The 13,254-nt window shown below is 40.8% G+C and overlaps 2 protein-coding genes across 2 annotated transcripts in view; one reads left to right on the top strand and one right to left on the bottom strand.

The window, feature by feature from the left end:
- Window positions 1-557: 557 nt before the first annotated feature.
- LOC109480821 (probable 2-ketogluconate reductase) lies at window positions 558-8,022 on the top strand. The gene is made up of 8 exons (XM_019783144.1): window positions 558-660; window positions 2,774-2,970; window positions 3,441-3,533; window positions 3,845-3,956; window positions 4,682-4,783; window positions 5,038-5,104; window positions 5,501-5,679; window positions 5,816-8,022. Exons 2-8 carry the CDS (start codon window positions 2,809-2,811, stop codon window positions 6,085-6,087), a joined length of 987 nt encoding a protein of 328 aa, XP_019638703.1. The 5' UTR covers window positions 558-660; window positions 2,774-2,808; the 3' UTR covers window positions 6,088-8,022.
- A 220-nt stretch (window positions 8,023-8,242) lies between these two features.
- LOC109480664 (cytosolic carboxypeptidase 1-like) overlaps window positions 8,243-13,254 on the bottom strand; it is a 35,115-nt gene continuing 30,103 nt past the window's right edge. The window contains exons 18-25 of the mRNA XM_019782893.1: window positions 12,885-13,078; window positions 12,640-12,711; window positions 12,372-12,480; window positions 11,911-12,040; window positions 11,380-11,514; window positions 10,782-10,955; window positions 10,410-10,621; window positions 8,243-10,125 (exon numbers count right to left, since the gene is read on the bottom strand). Coding sequence (XP_019638452.1) covers window positions 9,921-10,125; window positions 10,410-10,621; window positions 10,782-10,955; window positions 11,380-11,514; window positions 11,911-12,040; window positions 12,372-12,480; window positions 12,640-12,711; window positions 12,885-13,078 — 1,231 coding nt within the window. The 3' untranslated portion in view covers window positions 8,243-9,920. The remainder of the gene's footprint in view (window positions 10,126-10,409; window positions 10,622-10,781; window positions 10,956-11,379; window positions 11,515-11,910; window positions 12,041-12,371; window positions 12,481-12,639; window positions 12,712-12,884; window positions 13,079-13,254) is intronic.

The raw sequence follows: 13,254 nt of genomic DNA, 5'->3' as shown, positions 1-13,254 counted from the left end.
CCAGAGACCCTCCCGCCAAGTCAATAAGTTGAATTACCCATTTTCCATTAGCCTCCCCTCGTCCCTCTATTCAGGCGGCCGCGTTTAGAAGCGTCCTTGACCCAGCAGATGTACCGTAGCGTGAACATCTGCTTCTTCTGAGTGGGTCGGACGGTCTCCATGATGTCACTAATTTGAATACTTGCCAACGTTTTATAAATGACGACGGACTAGATCAGTTATTCATTCCAGTTTGTGTTGTACACCTGATCGTAACTACATTCTCCCAGTAACTCAGAAGCTATATCATTTCCTGAAAAATCTCAAAAAGCAAACATTAGTGAACTACTCGAGTTGATTTCCAATTCCTAGAATAGTAGATGAAATCAGTAGTAGGGTGAAGAGTGATTTAACCAGTAGCTTTAAGGTGATGATTTTATGAAGGACCTGAGAGTTGACAGAACGTAACATACGTTTGACACCCACCGGCCCGGCCACGCCCCCATACTTATGCCGTCCGTACGTCATGTGGAGAGGGAGAACCATTGGGCGCCCCACACTACACACGTACACCACGGCAGCCGGGCCATCGCGATGCCATCGGTATAAATAAACCGGGAAACCTCCGCGCTACCCACTCACATCCTCCGCCAGCTTCTTACTACCTGGTCACCGCTACAGGTAAGCCTCGACATGTGCACTCAAACTATGAGGAAGAAAGGGGGAGGGATAATCTTTGGTACATTTGTACATGACCGACTTCTATGATCTTCTATCGCTGTGTGATTTTGAGCCATGCCGGTAACATGGCGATCACTTCCGCGTTCACTGTCAGCACAAAACCGCTTGCTTATGGCTCGAAGTAGAGCCAAGTTTTGCAGCTTTGTACCCTGTACACGTCTGAAACGTCTAGACTTCTTAAAATCCGTGATCCATCAACAGATAATGAATTATTCAATGCCTTTGGAGTGGGGGAGAGGGGAGGGGGTCCTGGAGCCGGTAGTTTCAACGTTAATGGCTTTGACCTTCCTAAAACCAGCCATGGCTGTGTGGAGGTTACATATACCGGCACGGGCTATATATAGATCTGGAATCATATCAGCTAAAATAACATGGTGGCTGGCTTTGAACTGAACATCCATTTTGAAATGTTGCAACTTCCAACTGTGTGAATGGTTATAAAGTCTCAGGTTAATGTAGCGTTACTATAATAATAGAGGTTACTGATATCATTAACAGCAGTGAGGCTGACTAAATGTTATTACAGGATATTGGAGCATGTCCTCGTCATTTTGCCACCTTCAGAAACCGCCATAGACATTTTCATATCACTCATACCACTGGTAAAAAAGCTGTTAAAGTTAATACATAACCAATTTTTGTCGAGGCCTGATTTGAAATCCAATACCTAATCCAGCCTGACATTGGGATGGTTGAAGCTGCATCTGTTGTAACCACAGTGACAAATGCCAGATCATCATCTATTACACGATCACGCGAACAGACTCCCATCCCAAGCATTTGACCTTGACCAAGGTTATCATCCGACAAGTAGATGAGGATGATAGCTAAATGTACAACATTGTGATGAAGTAAAAATATGGAGAAAAAAAACATTTTTTCAAGATTATTTAAATGAAATATTTTCACCATATGGTCCTGGCCTGCTTGAAAGGTTACATCAGTACCTGCTTGATATGCCTCATCTGTCAAGTAGCCGCCATTTTCTGACATACAATTTGCAACATCCGTTAGTGTCATAGCGGCCTTTCATCATCACTATCCAAACACACACTCCTGCAATGTTTAACCAGTGTCTGGATTACTTCCGAAATCACCTGGCGGCGGCATATCAGGTCACAGGCACTGAATTTGCTTTAATACACATTTCTGGCACAGGTAACTCTGTAACTTTTTTTTTGGTATTTTCAGGCTTATCTTTTTTCAAAAATCAGTCAGAGGTAACTGGTTGTTCGACTTTGTCAGCAAAGTTCTGAGGTGTTTCATTACAAGAATCACAGAAACTTTATACTGTACAATACAAAACATGTCCGTTGCAAAGTGACAGTTATTTAAAACCACTGAACTTTAAAACCAAATCCTTTCACTTATAAGTTACTGTATAAAGTGTATAATGCTCTAAAATGTAAGAATAGACCAATCCCAAAGCCCCTTTCACTTCATGGAAAGGTAGAAAATTAATGCAAATATGCAGACATACAGCCACTCTCTCATTCATTGGTCAAACTGCTAATTGCCATTCTCTCATTGGTTGATCTGCTAATTGTAATGGACAGTCAGGTCTATTATTTTGGGTTGGTGCTTTCATCACTTCACTTCACTTCAGGATATTTCCCCTGATCCCTTTTGTAAGTAATAAGTAACAAGACACCAGAGGGCACAATCTGAAACGGTCATTGACCTACATTTAACTACATTCTGGGACAAGAATAACTTGGACTTGGCACTAACACTTCCTACCTATTAATATAGAAGCACATGCAGCATTTTGCCCTACATCACGTTTGGAGTCTTTCTAAGAATCTAAATGGTTCAGCACTTTTAAAATTTGCTTTGTCACTGTAAGAACATTGTTTGAAACTAAAGTGTAAATGTGTGACTCATGACTATGTAAATCAAAACTACACACCTGATTACAGAGCATACAAAGGACACTCCCAGGTCATACCCTTTTATTCTGACTTGTCTGACTGTACTTAAAGAATGATAAATTATTAACACCACAAAAGGTAAATGACCAACATCACCATTCTTAATCTACTGTACCCTCCAGGCTTGTGATACAGACCACAGACATCAACCACAGCTATGGCAGACAAACCGCTGGTGGTGGCATCCCTGGCCGACCATGAGCTGTATGTGACTATTGTGGAGGAGCACTTCCGTGTGGTGTGGTGGGAAGACTACATCAAGGCCCCTGAGAAGTACAACAATGACATTCAGGGAATCCTGGTGGACGCCTATGGCAGAGTGAGTCTGGTTTCACCTCCCCCATACTGCATAACTCTGTAACTAATACAAATACACCGCAAAAAGGATACTCAGAAGAGAGACTGTCAACTTAATGTATATACACGTAGTATGTAGTTTGGGCAACTGTCAAGCAAGGTTTTGTCTTAGTGTCAAAGCAAGGAAATAGAATTTCTAACAATTTGTAATGCTAGAGATGTAAACAGCCCTATGTTCTGACACTCATATGGTCTTATGACTGATGCCCCTATGTTTCAAGACCCCTACATTCTGACATAGGGTTAAGTTTGCCTGTATGCCTTTATGTGATGTATGGATGGAATACGACATTGGTCCCAGCTTGATCAATTAGTTAGGGCTGTCACACTGTTAACTTCAATCTGCCAGCTACTTGTAGGTAGTACTAGTTTGTATTAAAACTGTGGCCAACACTAATAATAGCACACCTGTGTAACATCTGATTCTCCCAGCTGAAGCGTGTGGACGGCTCACTCCTGGACCACCTGCCTAACCTGAAGATCGTCAGCACCCTGAGTGTGGGAACAGACCATCTGGACCTGGAGGTAAGTATAGGGGGAAGAAACACCTGCCGTCAGGGCATTCAGCAACTGTTTATGATAGGCAAAATCAGAGCTTGTTTTCAATCTACCTATAATTGCAAACTTGTAGAATTATTTGAGGAATGCCCACTTTTTTTAGATGAATGTTTGTTTCAAAATCAAATAAAAAAAGCAAGGTTTGCTTTATTTTCAAGAGGAATGTCCAGATTAGCTTTGTAAGGATGATAGTTGTGCTAATATTTGTTTAAAAAGTAACAAACTTGTATTTTGTACCACATACTGAATTTCTAGTGTTTGATTTGGTTGATACTAAGCTGCTGTTCAAGAGAGGGATCAAGGTTTCCCGTGTGCCTGATGTGAGCAGTGACTGTGTGGCAGATTGGGGCATGACCTTACTGACGGGGATGGCCAGACGTATCGTAGAAGGTATGTATGGAGTCACTGGAGCAATGTCCATGTTTTCAAGTACATGTACACCTTGACTTTATAATGACTCATGTACATGCCTACATTGTACAGCACGTCGGCAGAACGTACTGCACCTGCGCGAAACCCGTAATGTATTGTACATAGCACTTCAGCAAAATGTCTCATATAAGGTTGTATTCGCTCATATAAGGTTAGCATTTCGACAGTAGTTTCCAAATGTTGTGTCAGAAAAGATATCCTCTGCAACAGTGAAAATTCTGAAGCAACGTTGACCAAAAATCCAACTAAAACTGTGAAAATCCAGGGTTCTGTGCAGGCGCAGTACGTTCTGCCGACGTGCTACATTGTACAGTGTTTAATGAGAGTAAGGTACCATAAATGTTAATTTGACAGAAAAATTGATTACATCTAATATAGTCATTGGTAGAAGTCATTTCAGATGGACTACAGAATCAGACCAAATTTTTGCCTGCCAAGCTCCTTTCTTGTCAAGAAATGAATATTATTAACATAATAAATAATACAATAAAAGTTAACATGATGCCTATGTGAATGTGTACTAGAGATAAAGTAAAAGCTAGAAAAATGTTACTCTGCTTTGCTGTTTCCTGTGTAGATCTAGAGAAATATCCTTTTCTTCTGAGTCCAGAGTGAGTGATACATGTAGCACTGAACAAGACTATGCATGAGATAATGTATTCCTTACTAATGTTTTCTTCTAGGTGTTGACTCAGCCAAGAACCCTGCTACTCCTTTTGACTTTAACATCATGGGGAAGAAGATCACTGGTGCCACCATTGGCGTTGTTGGCTTTGGGAGAATCGGTATGTAATAATGTCTAATATCTCTTAGCACATGGCTGGACAGTGGACACATTGCTCTATGAGTGCGATGCAAGAAAAAACAAAGAACAAAAATGTATGTCCAGTGCCTAACACAGCAAGGGCAAATAAGTAATAAGATAGATCAAACAAATGATTGTTATTGTTGAATACTACAGCTAGTTATCCTGCTACATGACTTTTTTCAAACAATGAACCTGAAGTTTCTGACAGTTTAAACCTGCTGTCCTTCCTAGGCTACAAGATTGCTGAGCGAGCCTATGGATTCAGCATGAAGATCCTGTACTATGATGTTTTCCGGCGGTGAGCTCTGTGTACAGTTAACCCATAAACATTCATTAAATTATCAATTTTCAGTTTCTGTCAAGTCCGTGTCAGAAAAAGTTACATAAAACTTTGATGTTAAAGAACAATAGGCAAGAATGTTGAAAAAAGTATCAATTACAGTCAAAGGGTGTTTCTGCTACAAACAATAGAACAAAAAAATTGATGTATGTATGTATGTATGTAAGGCACCCTGTCCTTGGTGCTGAAATGTTCTCACGTGATGTACCCAAAGTATTTGACATCCTTGAAAGCGTATTTATGCTTACAATGGTTGCCTTTATTATAGTCTGTCTACATTTCATGTTTGCCATCATGTGTCAGAGTTTGTTCAGCTAGTTTGAGAAATGCCTATAAGTATGCTTATCATTTCAGGTCAGAGGAAGAGGAGAAGAAGATTGGTGCTACGTACTACAGTAATGTGGACGAGATGCTGCCCCACTGTGACTTTGTGATACTGATTGTACCACTGCTACCCACCACTCAGAAGATGATTGGCAAGAAACAGTTTGAATTGATGAAGAACTCCGCCATCTTGGTCAATGTTGCAAGAGGTTAGTAACCGTTAGTTATACTATGGGTAGCTCTTCTTAAATTGGATTTAACGTTAAGTTCAGAGTAAACAGATGAAAATATTGTCATCTCATGGAGTAAATATTTTGTCCTGTTTGATTTATGATTCCATTCCAGCCCAAGTCGTAGACCAGGATGCTCTTGTGGAGGCACTGAAGAACAAGACCATCCGCTCGGCAGCCATCGACGTGACTTATCCGGAGCCCCTGCCTGACGACCACCCCCTCCGCTTCCTGGACAACATCATCATCACGCCTCACATGGGCGCGAACAGCGAGGAATCCCGCCGGGGCGTGGTGGTGGCCGGGGTGAAGAGCTGCATTGCTGGGGTCAAGGGTGAACCCATTCCTAACGAGGTGCAGCAGCCAAAGCCAGGAAAGCTGCACTGAACACCGTGCAGTCCTCCTGGTCACTGGTACTAACCAAGGGAGCTTCTGCTTCTGCACATTACCATTACCTCTAACCCAGCAGTCCTTTAATACCAGTACATGCTCACCCTACAGTTCACTCTGTAGTCTTGTAGTAAAACTCAAGATTCCTATACTGTATTTTAGAAAACTTTATGAAGATAGTTTATAAAAAAAGTTTGTGAATTTCAATCTGAAAAGAGCAATAAAGTTTGGAGGGAATGAGCAGGTATCATAATTATATGTACTTTGGAGCTTTGGGCTTTGCAGGAGACAGATTTTGATATTGGCTTACTGGAGAGTAAAGGAAAGCAGCTACAAGCTATAGTTATATGAATCTTCTATCTATGTTGTATATTTAGTACATATATTGCCTTTCAGCTTGTCTATATGTGCTGTGTTAAGGTTCAACTTTAAAGCTGTAAATGTCTCATATGCACTTAACGCTGGTCCGTAAAGTTCAGGGTATGTCAGGAGCAGAGTCTATTGCCACGTCTGTCATGATTGAGGCCCTTTCCATGGCTTTTGGTGTTGCCTGGCACAGAAGCTACCAACGCTGCCATGCTGCCAACTGAAGGCAGTATCATCAGGTGAAACTATTCCAGGGGCTGAACACTGCTTCAAGTGTGCAAGCATAACATTCTCATTTTCAGTATTCATCTGTACTGCATTTACTTTCACTGTGGTTTTATTTCAGAATATGAGAGTTTTTGCAGTGTTTTAAGTTCACAGTTGAAACAATAATTCTATTACAAAACATGGCGTCATGATTTTGCGTTAAGACTACGAAAAACTACCATGACCATTTCACGATTTACACTGTATTACATGTATCTATGTGTATTAACCGTTACATGTATCTATTTGTATAGCATGTATCTGTCTGTATTACATGTTCATGTATCTGTGTGTGTTTTCTGTGTAACAGATGACCGAGTCTTGAAGAGTCACTTGCATAAACCATGATGTACTGATCCAGCATCCTACACTTGTCATAACATCATCATTAACCTTCTCCTACTACAGGTGCATCCACCTAAGTTTTGTTTTCATCCAAAGTTCGCAGAGGGACAGTTTGATAATGGTAGTTGATTGCTTGGCCTCCATTGGGTCAAATTGAGGTGCATTGTGTGACCCAGCATGTCACATTTATTTATTCTTTCCAGTTTTATAAACTTTTGGAACGGTGCACAGTAACTGTGAGGGTCGATTTTGGAATTCATTAACAAGTTATGTTAGCCTGTGGTGGTGCAATGTTTGTTATGCATGTCTGTTACCAACCATAACATCTACTACAGAAAAGGACAGGCAGCTGAGATTATATCAGTAAGAAATGTTAACCCCACGTAAGAGTTATATTTGATCATTAAAGTAAGACATTGTTGCAAATGGAAATCAAGGCCTTCCAAAGATATGGCATTCAGTGGAGATAACAGAAATATCATTGACCAAACACAAATGTCCACACTTTTTTTATAGGGGTGGGGCGGTATGGGGGTTTCAGGAATGGTGCTATAACACTGTATATTACCGTATTCATTACTCTGTGAAAGAACAGTCTGACATGGTTCTGAGGAAAGACATTTGCTGCTCGTGTTGTTATGAGTCCTGCTTTGTGAATATTGTCACCTGGGTACACAGGCATATTTTTAGATGTTGCTAGTAAAGCGAAGCTCACCTTGGAGGATTCCTGTTGTTGATTGTTAGCGCATGAAGGATACTGTTGCAGCCAAACAAGACCTCCTGAAAGCCTGTGTACCCAGACTAAGAAGTGCTGCTAAGAGATAATGTAGTATATGGATATTCTATTAAGAGATATTTCTGTAGATGTCAACAAGATGTGCTTAAGATATACATCTAGAACGTGGATCATTGAGAATGTATGGATCACCCACAGACCAATAAAGTCGTATATTACCACAAACCAGCTTCAGACATTTTGTTGCCTTGTGTATGGAGGTTTTGTTTTCGGCGTTTGCATGTTTGCTTGTGTTTTCATAGTTATATCAACATGCTAGGCATGTCAGGGACACTAATGGGAAGTTAGGTGAAATGTCCCAGAAAAGGTGCTGCTTCAATTTCCTATGTAACATACACTAAAACTATCTCTGCAAAGATATTATAAACACACACAATATAAGGTTCATTTTCATTTAATTCCAAATATTCCATTATATATATCAGAGTAGTATATACCAATAATATCAACAACATGTTGGTAGCATCAATTATGTTGACACCATACATGTATGTAGCTTGCTTTGGCTACATATTCCTATTCCTTTGTAAGGAACAGGTGCTTCTATTAAATTTGCTATTGGTGCACATATCATATAATGTTGTAAGATACTAGCTGTCACTTGCATTTCAACCAATGGGTGCATTGTTTTTAATTGATTGGCTAGAAGTAACCTTAATACTCTCAAACACAGATTGAAAATGAAAACATATACATAGCATTAAAAGTGAACGAGAGGAATTACATCTCTTAACTCTTTCAACTTTACAGTGAATCTCTGTACACGTGGCCATTTTACATCTTTTGGCAACTCTTAAGTAGTGTTACATGTTGGAGTTGGAACACTGGCAGCACACTATAGCTCTAAAACAATAGGATAGACCAGCTAAAGCCACCAACTAATATGGGAAAAGCAATTTGCATGAGGTAGCTGACAGAAAAACAATCCAAAACAATGGTTTAAGATGTAGAAAAAAATAGAGAAAACTTGTAAAGGTAAGTCCTAGAGGAATAATAAAGGTTTCATATGTCTTGGAACACGTGCAACCATGTTCAACCCCTGTACATGACATTGCATAGTAAGACAGTAGATGATGAAGTGATATGGCTCTTACAGTTTTTGTTCATTATGAGCAAAGCTTCATACAAAAAGGTATCCTTGCTTCCTGCTTATACTGTGGCTTGACTTTTCATACTTTTTAAATCTTGTAAAATTCTTTAACTTCAGATAATTATGACACTTCATAGTCTGATTACACGTTCTTGGGAATTTTTTCCATTTGGTAGACACACCCTTTAATGTCAACCAAATAAGTGGGTTGTGACACCCCTCAGCAAGGGTGAAAACATTCTGTATACTGCTTTAAAAAATGTAGATAATAGGCACAATATTTAATGACTAGCTAAGTGTGCCATATGGCACTCTAAAGAAAATAAAACTAGCTATCCTGCACTCCGTGAGAAATATGACACAGCTATACACAAAGACTTGAGAATATAGATTATACACGGCCCTTTTAAGAGGTTGCAATAAAGTGGGAAATCATCCCTATGAGCAATGAGGATATGGGTACTTACTATTTGTCCTAGCTGATCCAGACATGACAAATTATTGCAAATACACATAGACCTCACCAACATAACCCATTTTGTACAATTAAGAGGCACCAACCCAAAACAACTTTCTTTTCCTCAACTATCTTTTTATACATGCATCTGGAGTTACCACAGTCCTTACAACCTTAAGAAAAGACAAATTTGCTTTCAAACACACATGCACCCGTATACATGAATAACTTCATTCCTACTGTATTTCTACAAAACATTGCCAGACCTGCTTATCAAACATATTGCTGATCTTGAGTGCGTGGCTTGTTTTTGTTTTCAGATCACACTGCAATTCACTTACATCTGCAATGAGTTAGTGTACTTAGTTCTATGGTAGTTTGTATTGTCATGATATGTCTGCCCCTCCACCACATATCATACTAAGTTTATCTCATCTCTAAAGTCTTCTGTGTATGCATATCTCTGTACAATCCAACCTGATATGTCCTGTTCATCTCAGAATTCAAAGTCATACGAGTACGTCTCTCCAGGACTCGGAGTTGCGCTGTTTGGGCTGTCTGTCAGCAGCATAGCTGGCCTCCCCCGCCGGCTCCATTGCATCATAGTAATCCTCGGGATTGTCGTACACGGTGTCCTCACCATCCCCATCACTGTACTCACCATGGCAACCCAGCTGGTCCTCCAGGTCATCTGTCTCCTCCTCTTCTTCTTGGCTGAAATGATAAGATGTTTGATAAGATGGTTAGTTTCTTCTTCAGGAATCTATGTTGAAGATGTCAAGTCCTGAAATGTTGTCCAGCAATGAAGTTTATTCATTCACTTCTGACTCACAAGCAGGGAAGGTTCCATCATATGCTAAATACCGGGTGTGTATCATTACTGTCAGGTATTTAGAAAAAGAACTGTTTCAAGTATCTACAAGTTGAATTTCATCAAACTATAATGAGCTACAACAATTTGTAGAGAAGAAAATCTTTGATTTCCAATAACATCATACCTCGGTGTGCTGGAATCAAACCTGCCCTCCCCCGCTGCCTGCGATGATTTGTCCCGCCGGCTGTTCTTGTAGGCATATCCATAGATGGACAGGTCCATTGTGTCTGTTGGGAGGGGTGCAGGACGGTAGACGTCAGGCTGCTGCAGTTTCAGCAGGGCCTCGCAGAATCTCCTCCCCATCTCCTCTAAATGCTCCGTGCTGATCTGAAGACCCTGAACATGAAGAGGATAGCAGGTAAGGACAAGTTGGAGCAACACTGCTGATTCTCTGACTTTAATTTCTCTCACATTACACTACAGTAGAGCCAAGACATCTGGTATTTTACCTTTAATACTAATGAGAAAGTACTGGTACTGCCTGAGTCTATCTAACCTTGTATCTGCCCTGGTCACAGCCGCAGTAGGTGCTCTCCATGGTGTAGCTCCTGTTCACGCCCATCCTCCACACCACCACCCTCCCCGTGCCCTCCTTCGACTTCTCCACGGCAAAGTTACAGTTCTGCCAGCAGAACTGCTGGGCACAGTCATCCAGGATCCTGGGCAGGGCCTGGGGGGAGAGGACATAACTCTGGTCACATACAGGGCCAGAAATCCTACCATTATCAACAGGGACACTGGTTTATTCAACAAGACTTGTGCTGGTTAAGTGCTGACAGACATTTTATGGCGCTGATTGCCAGTTAAATGTACATTGGCTTGTTTCTATTAGTAAATTTCTTTTCCTTAACCTATTCCCTCCTGTCTAACCCTGTATACAATACAGAATTAGTAGCCAAATGGCCACCTCAGTGTGCTAAAAGTCAATAGGCAGTAGCCTTTCCACATCATGCAGACCCTAAACAATGCTCCCAGTTGCCAACAAGACTTCCAAATTTATACAAGATACTGACAACCGTCATTTTGCTCTGGTCTTTGCTTCCATTACTCTTCAATTCATAACCATGTTTAGATCCCAGAACGACAGAACGTACAGTCATGGCATTGTCTTCCTCCTCTATCAGTCCTGGGTTCTGGTTCTCCTTCCCTTCACTCTCATCCTGCCCCTGACTGCACCCGTACATGAACACATTCTTCTTCCTGGAGTGGCCGTGGTAGTCACAATACACCTGGTGGGGACAGAATAGTGTTAGAAATACAGTAAAGAATAGTACAGAAATACAGTGAAGAAACCTCATGCAGCAAAGGCATGTTTCTGATTACCTCCATGTATGGAAGCTCTATTTTTGGTGTGTCTATTTGTGTGTTTCCTAGTTCTTTCCACATGCTAGAAATGATCTGCAAACTTAGGTGAAAGGTATGTCAAAGGTTCCAAAAAGGTTATCTCATTTGTTGTCTTTACTTTCATGCAGTATGCATGTCTGTTATCCTATGGGAGATTTATCTTAAGAAAATGCATAGACAGGATTGACAGGCAAGGAATTTACAACAAGGAATGAAACAAGAAATTTGGTACGAGATTTTTGACTTCTTGTTATCAGATGACCAAGTGGCCCATGACTTACCAGGGGCAGCTTGCCGATAAGCTTGAGATACTGTAGAAGTCCCTTAGTGTGGTAAATGGTGGGGTGGACGTCAGGGGAGGGGTACAGGTAGCAGCGGTTCAGGTCATCTCCACTCAGGGACACACGGTGGCTATGGGGACATGGCAAAAAGACACTTTAGTAAACTTTATGATTGATTAGCTATGACATATTCTTTACCATCTCCCTGCTACCTAACTCTGGAACTAACACAAAGTTGGTGCCAAACAGCGACCTTAGCCTGGCTAAAGGGAATGTTTGAACAAAAGACATGCTGCAAGAATCACAAGTCACCTTCATCTATGATTTTCTCCAGTAAGAAATGTAATAAACATCTTACATTGTATAGAATGAGACACAAGCACTTTTTTGTGGATATATTTTTACACAACACTGTTTGCAATTGTGAGTTTTTAGGTCAGATTGTGTAGGTTATGACGTACCTTCCATTGATGACACCATCAGGGTTCAGCATCGGGATGATCTTGAAGATGTAGGTCTCTCTCAGCTGCCGAGCTAGGATATCATCACTTAACAAGAAATCCAGGGTCCCTGATAAACACACAAACAGTAACATTAGACATCAGGATGTTCTACATACAGGCCAAGTTGAGATGATAGCCAATGAAAGCTGTTTTCTATATACATATATGTCAGGACAATGCACACAAAAAATTGACCCTGCTTCATGATGATGAAACAACAACACACCATTCATGACCCAGCTGGAGTTGCTTTCTCCAGGATGGACTCTGGCACTCAGGAAGATGTACTGTCGATTATCTGAAGGAAAAAAAAACACAGAAAACCTGTTAGCAACCTGTTACACCCTAACTACAAATGTATTCAGAGTTACAAATCGTATGCTAAGTTACAAATCGTATGCTCAGGCTCTAAAATGCAGGACCAACCAATGCCACAGAAACTATGGCCAAACCATAATATTTGTGACTCACTGAATTCTACCAGAGACTCCTTGTTGCCTATGTCAGGCCTGGCTGTGATAGTGAGTACAGGACAGGGGTTCCCTCCCAGACTGTCACACAGGGTCTGTTGTCGGTAGTAGATCCTACTGTAATCCACACAGGACTCCAGCCTCTGCAGATTAGTCTGGAATAAGGATGAACAAAACCAGAAATGAGTGTTGTTCCTTTTTTAGTCAGAAGATGGCAGCCTTGCCTACATAAAATTCACACAACAATTTTCTGACACAAATCAGTCTTAAGACACACCTCATTCCCTTAAAAAACTTTCCTCCATGATTGTGCTGTTTCTTCCAACAGAAAAATATTGAAGTGTTAAATTAAACTTAAAAGCATATGAAAA

The sequence above is a fragment of the Branchiostoma belcheri genome, unplaced genomic scaffold (genome assembly GCF_001625305.1).
Source record: "Branchiostoma belcheri isolate BF01 breed outbred unplaced genomic scaffold, Haploidv18h27 scaffold52, whole genome shotgun sequence".
Lineage (NCBI taxonomy): Eukaryota > Metazoa > Chordata > Leptocardii > Amphioxiformes > Branchiostomatidae > Branchiostoma > Branchiostoma belcheri.
Note: the sequence above shows the minus strand (reverse complement) of the source record. Positions and strands in the feature narration are given on the sequence as shown.

Bases quoted from the DNA above. Each gene is read 5' to 3' on its own strand.
- LOC109480821 (XM_019783144.1), top strand. From the start codon at position 2,809: ATGGCAGACAAACCGCTGGTGGTGGCATCCCTGGCCGACCATGAGCTG. The intron at 3,534-3,844 runs GTAAGTATAGGG...GTTGATACTAAG, and splicing joins CAGACCATCTGGACCTGGAG to CTGCTGTTCAAGAGAGGGAT. The intron at 5,105-5,500 runs GTGAGCTCTGTG...TTATCATTTCAG, and splicing joins TACTATGATGTTTTCCGGCG to GTCAGAGGAAGAGGAGAAGA.